General features: G+C 42.6%; 1 protein-coding gene across 5 annotated transcripts in view; it reads right to left on the reverse strand.

Annotated features, from left to right (window-relative positions):
• Window positions 1–2,363, reverse strand: part of LOC134617028 (zinc finger protein 521-like) — an 88,137-nt gene extending 85,774 nt beyond the window's left edge. For 3 of the 5 annotated variants that reach the window (XM_063462176.2, XM_063462177.2, XM_063462175.2), the window contains exon 1: window positions 1,529–2,222. In XM_063462176.2, the coding sequence (XP_063318246.1) occupies window positions 1,529–1,568 (40 nt within the window). In that variant the 5' untranslated portion in view covers window positions 1,569–2,222. The other 2 variants (XM_063462179.2, XM_063462178.2) reach the window with 1 other exon arrangement.
• Between the last annotated feature and the right edge of the window lie 6,296 nt (window positions 2,364–8,659).

Raw genomic sequence — 8,659 nt, forward strand, 5'->3', positions numbered from 1 at the left:
ACAAAACAAACAATGTCATCACTCTGACTTCATTTGCATACTGATTTGCTCACTCTGCATCCCTCTCTGCCGCACACTTAGATGTACACAAATCTTAACAGATGTTCTTCTGAATGCACACACACACTCACACACACACACACACACACTTGTAGCATGTAGGCATGCTGGCAGGAGACGATTATATGTGATATGTCTTTTGAGAATAGCAAATGTCACACCAACTAAACAAAAAAATAAAAAATAATGCCAATGCCAATCTGCTCTGAGAAAATATGGAGCTGTTTACCGCAAATAGAGCAGTGCAGGTCTGGAAACAGAATGTGACAATTTTAAGATGTGCATGCACTCACATTTCCACTCTCTCCTGGGTATTGATTTAAAATGGTGGCTGCATGAATGTACCACAGACCATGTAATCTTCCTTTGAGATGAAGACTTCCGAGAACGAAAAGGGGGAGAGAGAGAAAGGGGTCCACAGACCACAAGCTGGGAATGTGAAATTGTGGACAATTATTTGCTGAGCAAAATACAATGCCTGCCAGATGAACTGGAGCTCAACCTCCAAAAACCTACAGCTCCCCCCACTAAAATGCTTCAGAGAAAAGTAATGTGTGAATATATGTGTGTGTGTGTGTGTGTGTGTGTGTGTGTGTGTGTGTGTGTGTGTGTGTGTGTGTGTGTGTGTGTGTGTGTGTGTGTATGTTGCTCTCCCTTTCTGTCTCTATTTCCCTCTCCCTCCCCCTTTCTGAAACTCTCACAGACATGTACACTCTGTGACAAATGGTGGATCAAATTACCACCAAACCAACTGTTTAAAGAAGAAGAAGGGAAAAAGTGACCAAAAAGGGGAGTAAGAAAAAAACAAAACAAATAACATCATAGACGTTACCGATGAAATTCAGCTGTTTTCAAGCTTTAAGCAACCTGACTGATAAATCCAGAACTTTTTCTTTTTCTTAATGAAAATGTCTCATTAGTATTAAACGTTGGGTAGTATTTGCACCTCACCACACACTTGCGAGCACGCACATCACAGTCCCCCTCCCCAACGTATAAAATGTTTCCTCTTTGAGTTTTCAGACGGGGTGAGTCACGTGACTGTGCACCCCATTCCATCAGACGGCTCAAGTTCCGACCAGGAGCGTCTTTAACGCATCCAGATGTTCGCCAGCGTCGCGCTGCACTGTTGCTCTTTAAACGTATCCCTGCCCCTTCTTTAACTCTCATCAGTATACATTGAGAACTGAAAGCCGAGCATGTTTTTAATTTTTTATCATTATTAATATTATTAGTATTATTATTTATCCCCCTCCGATGCCAAGTACGTAAACAGTCGATTTCATGCGCAACACAAATAGGAAGGAACACTTCGAAATGCGTAAAAAAGAAAGGAAGAAAGAAAGAAAGGGGTGGGGGGAGAGACAGTTACATTTCACGAGCATTCAGTTCATGCTCGTCCACATTTTGTGTCATGTCCTTAAAAAGCAAAATGTTTTGAGAGCCACCAAACAGGCTTATCACTTACCTTTCAGTGATCTTGGTTTAGCTTGCTTGCGGCGCGACATCCTATAGAAAACGCTGAAGTTGCTCAGTTTCTGCCTGACAATTTGTGTAGGACGGGATAGTCTAAAGGTATAGTCTCTCTAAAATTGACTGACCAAAACCGCGGCTGCCTTTTTACCATTACATAAAGATGCAACTTAGCCCCGGCCGCGCCGTCTGTACACGAGTTTGCTGTTATTTTGTGATGAGTAGGTGGATGTTATAAAATCCAATTAGCCCGATCGCTATAGGCGACTTTATTTAGTTGAGCTAGGTATCGGGAAAAGTGTGAGAATATAGTAATCCCGTCATGCGCGTCCATTCTCCGGGAAAACACACACGCGTGTAGGCATGATGTTCGTTTAGAAACAAAAGCGCAATATTTGCTTTTCGCTTCTCATCTCAAATGCATCCGCGTGAGAAAGACATCAGCAAAACGCCTCCCGTGAGTGTGCAAAAATGCAACAAAACCCAAAAAAAAAAAGAGGAAAAAAAATGACAATAACACTTTTCACTTCATATCCACCTAACAGCATCAAAACTATTGCAGACTCTTCCTTTTCTCACTCCAGTCAGCTAATCATGAATTAGGTTCGGAATCTGATCTAAGTCTACGTCTAAATTGCTCTTAAAAAGAGGATGAAGAAGCAGAGAGAAGATGGAAGCTCCCTCCTCATCACAAACCTGCAAGGTCTTGGACTGCGCTGTCGCTCCGGTAGTCCACATAATAATGGAAAATGGAAGCAAGGCCCCCAAAGCCATCAGGATGGCTCCAGAGGGGGCCCCTACCCCGCAGGGACTCGCTCTGTACGTAATCACTGAGGAAATCATTGTCAGCCTGCCTGCACTCACACACAGACAGAGAGGCATGATTAAAATCCTAGGGATCATGGCAAGATGCGGATTGCTGGATCTGCTTGTCCCCGGATCCGGAGTCGAACTCTAAACCCAAAGTCGGCTTGCTCACCCTGGCGTCTCCTCTGCCTCAGCTCGCCGTCGGCCACTCTCCGTCTACGGCAGACGGACTGGTCCCCCTTCTGGTAGAAATGGTTAAGCAGAAAGACATTTTCTCTTTTGCCGTTGACATATATGACATGTAACGGCACGCGTGGAAATTTGGGATATCGAGTGTACTTTAAGATTGAGGGATTTTTAATGTACTACGGACTAGAACTATTACAGCCTATCCCCTAATCATTTCAGTGTTATTCATGAGAAATACATTGTTTTCTTCCATTTCAAATAAGGGGCTACATAGAATGAAAACAACCCACTATAATATTAATATTCTGTGATTTCTCTTGTTTTATCATTTCTTTAAGCATCGCTTTAGTGTGTCTTAATTTAATGATGTTTGAAATTGCTTTCTTTCTTTCTTTCTTTCTTTCTTTCTTTCTTTCTTTCTTTCTTTTCCCCTTTTATCAAGATGTTCACAGCGGTGCACTAGAATACACCCTCACCTGCATGTGGAGGTCCATGCCCCAAACCTACCCCTGCTACGTGAAAATGAGATCCAGAGAGGAGCCCTGCAGTGGGCTTCTCACTCTGCACTCTTCCCCTCTACAGGCTGGAGGCTGCCTCTGCCAGGGGCCCCATCTAAAAATCACAGTCACGCAACTGCTTTCCACCGCTTTCAGTGCATTCTTATTTGGACTGATCCACAGAGCCAAATATAAGAGGAAACCAAGGTGGGTTTTTTTGTTTTGTTTTTTTCCAACTGCAATCCTAAAGGGAAGGAGAGAAACAGTCAGTCTGGATATACTCCCGAATACGGGCTGGTGTAGAAGAAGAAAATTAACAGCAACCTTTGATAGCCTTTAGTGTGGCCAAATGTAATGTTGTTAAAGAAAATTCACTATAAAGTCAGCTATAACTATAAAAGTTAATGATGTGGTTGTATAATAATGCTGCTCTTATTCTATAGGGCATACCCAGTTTCTCGTTGGAGTTCATAATGAGGCAATACTGTTACAGACATTTAAGGTAATCATCTAGTGAGAAGTAATGCACAAGTAATAGAAAATTTAGACCTACATGAGGGGAGAAGATGTAGCTATTAACTGACAGCCATTATTATGCTCGTGTTTTAAAGAGGCCTTGTTGTTTTCCTTCGTTTGTCCCCAATCAGTAGTAAATGCAAGGCTAAAATATTCTAAGATATGGCTTTCGATGTATATGTGATGTCAAAGCTTTCCTCGGTTTGTAATCGTAGTCCACACCTTTTGCTTTTGGAATAATCTCCCCACCCACATGGTGCCATAAAATGCTCGAAGAAGATCAATAAAAGGTAGTATGACACAGATTGACACGAGGTGCTTTGGTAAATTCAAAGCCCTCACAAACTACAGTAAAGTTGGTAAACACACTCATATAAAACATCTATTTGTAGGTGCTTGGAATCTGTCAGGAGGTCTCAGCTGCCTTAAAACTTCAATCTTAACAATGCTCCAAAGTTCCCCCCTCGGTGTCTCAGCGCTCTGTCAGGCGGCTCTCCCAAAGTTTTACCACCTTGCCTTCCCCCCCTCCCCCCCCCCACACACACACCTCCTGAATACTCTCACAAACACAAACAAACAGTGCTCTTCAGTCCTCGAGGGCTCTTTGCTACTTTCATTAGTGACAAAGCAAGGCTTGACTCAGAGCTTGCACTGTTAAGTCTCTAAGTTACAGTACACTTTTCCTCAGAAGTTGTTTTTTTTTTTCTTCAAGTAGAAGAAACCTCGTGTGAGGAATGTTGCTCAAGAAGCTCCAAAAAAAAAAAAAAAACATGTCTGACATGGCTTCCCTCTTAGGGATACCCTTATAAATAAGGAAAGGAGAACCATGTGGAAATTTTGGGAGCAAATAGGCACAATGAAGATCATCACAAATGTTTTTTTTTTGTTTGTTTTTTGTTTCAAGTCTCATCTCTGAGGAGAATGGAAAGGGGAATCAAACAAAGTTATACAGAAAAGATGACATGTTTGCAATGAAAACAACGCAAGACAGGAAATTTCTATTCAGCGCATAAGGTCATGCATGTACCTACACGTGCCTTCAATATTCAACTATTTTGTTTTGTTTGCATAGGCCTGCATTGTAGCTTCACATGAAGCCATTTGCATAAACGTCAATCCCCAATATTGTGTTGTGCTTCCAAAAGTCATTATGTGGACTAGAAGTCTTTGAAATGCTATCGAATACACAAAAGCACAGTCTTTTCTTCCATTTTTATTTTTTTTGCCACGGTATTTGTAGTAAAACTGAGCAGTTGTGCAGAGATTTTTTTTCCCCCCATCTCCCGTAGATTTTAGCTAGACATCGAGGCACCACAGCGAGCGAGCGTGTGCTGCTGCATCACAGATTTCACTCTGCCTCTCAGCAGGGTGAAATGTTCCCCAGTGGAATTCGTGGTCCTCGGGTGGTGGGATTCTTCAGCAGTTCCTTTTGACCTGTGGCCTCTTCAACCTCTGTCCATTTGGCTCTAACAGTACACTGTCAAAAAAGGGAGAAAAAAAGTAGTAACTGAAGTTTAAAACTCAGAGAAAGTTTTAATCCCAATGAAGTGTCTCCCGTAGAAATAATAATCACTGAAGGCTATTTAGTAGAATATTCTCACAAATGGTGAAAAACGGCGGCTTAAAAGCATAGTCGGTCAATTACGCTCGTTAGAAGAGGGCAGATACACAGACGTACATGTACACCAACCACGCACAATCACACACTCACACACACACACTTGACTTGCCTCATTAAAACCCGTCCAGCTACTAGAACTCAGAGATGTGAATGTTTCCCTTGAGGAGTGGGGCACGTTCATTTTGAGAAAGGCAGAAGACTCGACTTTTTTCTCACTTGCTTATAATTACAGAGATTGCTGGAATGCATGACCCTGAGAATAAGGCTGAGTCCTGAGAGAGTCCACCAGAAGCATCACCATCTTCAAGTCTTGCTCTCCATTGTGTGTCTCCCTTGTTGGATGCCACCCACACCAGGCATGAGTGAGGTCGAGGCAGTGCCCCCAACACCAGAGGAGCTCCTCCCCAGGGACTTTACACTCTGCTCCAACAAGCCAAACTCCTGAGGCTGAAAAAAAAGTCAAGATAGCGAGTGACTGAAAACATTGCCCTCTCCAAGCAATGAGGCATTTTTTCTCACAGTAAACTGATTAAAAAAAAAGAACAAAAACTACATGGAGAGCTAACAATCACAAGGCTTCAGAGTTGGCAAGCAAGGCGTGAGTGCTGCTTTCCAACTTTACTGTTATCCAAATTGTCAAGCAATTAAACTCTGGAGCAAAAAAAAAACATCATATGCATGCAGTTCACATAAACATTGTGTCCCTCACTACCCAAAAAAATAAATAAATAAATAGTGCATGTCATTTCAATAACTGTGCGGAAACGGCATTATTGTTTCATAATTTGAGAAACTGTGTATTATATTGGAAAAAAAAATACAAAGAAACGATGACAGCCATACTGTGTCAACCTCCTTGAAAATTGAAGGATGTCAACGAAGTAGAGGAAATGTGGAGTGAGTGGACGTCGTCAACGGTGACCTTCCAGCTGGATATCCACAACTTCCATCTTCGTAAGCCAAGGAGCCCCATGGTGCAAATCCCAAACCAGGTCATTAGCACAGTGGTGTCACCAGACAGCAGATCATGGGCCAGAGAGGGAGTGAGAGAGGGACTCCTGGCACTGCAGTGGCTGCTGTGCAGTTTGACATTCAGGGCTGGCTGATCTATGGGGCTGGGGAGACAGTGCCCTTGCTCTGGGTCTTCATGAGGAGAAGGTCCTGGCAGTTTCCCCCCTTACTTACTCCATCATAAAACCGAGGGCCACGAGATGTTAGATTCACATATATCTCTCACGTGGAACGCTGCAACCTGAATTATAGGGTCTTAGCATGGTTTGATAACTAAATTATCACCCGTGGCGCTGGATCAGGCAATGAAAGGTGGTTAATACCATCAGCTAGCTAATTGCTAGCATGAAAAATTAGCAGACAAACTAAAGCTCTAGCATTCACCAGCTGGCTGCATTGATGTCCAGAATATACACCGGCTAAAATTACTTTTCTAACAATAACCTCCACAGTGATGCGTTACTGGCCTAAAGAATACTATTTGACCACAATGGGATGGTTTCATAGTGTGATCAAAAATTATTTTAGAGGTTTTATGTCCTTCTCAAATGGTTTTGACCTCAGCAGCCCATCTCTAGCAAATGGTGACCACTGTGAACATGCCAAGAAAGAGGATCCCCAGGGACGTTACCATGAGCCAAGGTGAACATAAAAATCTCCCAGTGAAAGATGGACACTTTCCACTTGGCACCACCACATGAGACGAAAGGAAAAGACAGCATACCTTTCAACACTTTTTTTTTTAAAGAGAAATGAGAGTAATTTTTTTTCTTGCTCATTACCACTCTCTCATTAGGAGATCTTCACTTTAAGATGAGATCAAGCATGCTCACCTCTCTATATGGTGCTGTTAACTAGGCTGCCACACATAGCTGTGCTAGCCCCTTCTCATACAGAACATTTTACACAGTCAGACAGACACCTGGAGGGGTACCGGTGTCTGGTTATTCGGTTCACTGGATTTCACACTGAATTAACAAGTTAATGAAGCATATAAAATTAGAAATAAATGTATATCATGTATTACTCAGTGTGTCCGCTGCCTCTATACTGCTTATAGTTTTTATAACCTGGTGAAGAAACACAAACATGCACAGTTCGAAAGTTGTTGTTTTTTTGTTTTCCTGAAATGTCACACACTTGCAAATTGAGTGACTAAACAACAAATTAAAGTTTTTTGATTATCCTGCAGCCTTATGAGTTATAGTGTAAATTAGAAGTAGTGATCTTCTCATCAGCATGTCCCATTTACTTCAGGATTTTCCCTGGAAAATAGCCAGTTGTTGTGTAGAGTGACTGGTGTGTTGCAGTTATGTGAAGGCATGCAGATAAAGAAGGCTCTGAAGGATTAGAAGAAGCCTCACTCCCAGGCCATGAACGCATTATTCATCCCACCTACTCCTCCTCTTCCTCCTCACCCTTCTCACCTTCACTACTCCCACCCACCCACCACCTTTTCATGTCCCCTGATGATTCCTTGGCTTCTCTGACAGTTGCAGCCACCTCTCTCTGGACTATGGTTGCAGGAGCTGGGAGTTGGGACAGTGTTAATTAAAAGAAAAGGTTAACACACTTGGGGTTAGCAGAAGGTGCATTCAGCAGGAGGCTCCCTTGGTAGAGCAGCTGCTCGCTGTTTCCTCCCACAGAGACCCCAAGGAAGGGAGTTGGCAACCTGGGACAGAGGCCAGGTGAGTGGGGGACACCAGAATGAAGAAGTGACTGTGGCATAAAGGATGGATTTGACCCTCAAACTAAAGATCAGCCAGTAGGTGTACCGAGTGGTTCCGCTCACCTGTCCAGCGCCTCCCTGCCTGGGCTTTGGCTTTGAGCTGATTAGTGTGTCCCAGAGAAGGTCTCACCTCCCTAAACACCTCCCACACACACACACACACACACACACAAACCTTCGTTAGACAGCGGGATGTGTGCCAGGCCCATTTAGAGGAGAATGTCAGAGAGGTAAGGAGAAACAGATAAAAAAGGCAAAATGAAGGGAGACAGAGAGGAACAGAAATGGCTTTTGGTGGACACCAAAGCATGGGTCAGAGGATATGTTGAACCTGAACGTGCAGAAACGTTGAATCGCTGAGATTAGAACATCGCCATCCCGCACAGCTGTTGTCACTGACTGCACAATATGTGATGTACTGTCTGTGGGAGATCATTAAATAATGATAAATTATCACTTGATATCGCTCAACTTTGCCGCGTTATTTTCCAAAAACTCCAACGTTCACTGGGGAAAACTGTTGACCTAGTTTAGAAGAGTTAGGTGTTTTGCATCAACTGGGAATAAATGATAAATGGATTCCCATTTAGCAGCAATATTTTAAAGATTAATTCATTAAATTAAATTAAGAACTCTGCATCTGTTTAATATTCCAGTAATAAGACTAGATTTTTTTTTATTTTACAGACATTTTATGTTTGGATTTTGGTTCTTAATTTTCACAGTGAACACAACAACGCACTAAGTCATTTTAAG

Source organism: Pelmatolapia mariae, linkage group LG18, assembly GCF_036321145.2.
Source record: "Pelmatolapia mariae isolate MD_Pm_ZW linkage group LG18, Pm_UMD_F_2, whole genome shotgun sequence".
NCBI classification, from domain to species: domain Eukaryota; kingdom Metazoa; phylum Chordata; class Actinopteri; order Cichliformes; family Cichlidae; genus Pelmatolapia; species Pelmatolapia mariae.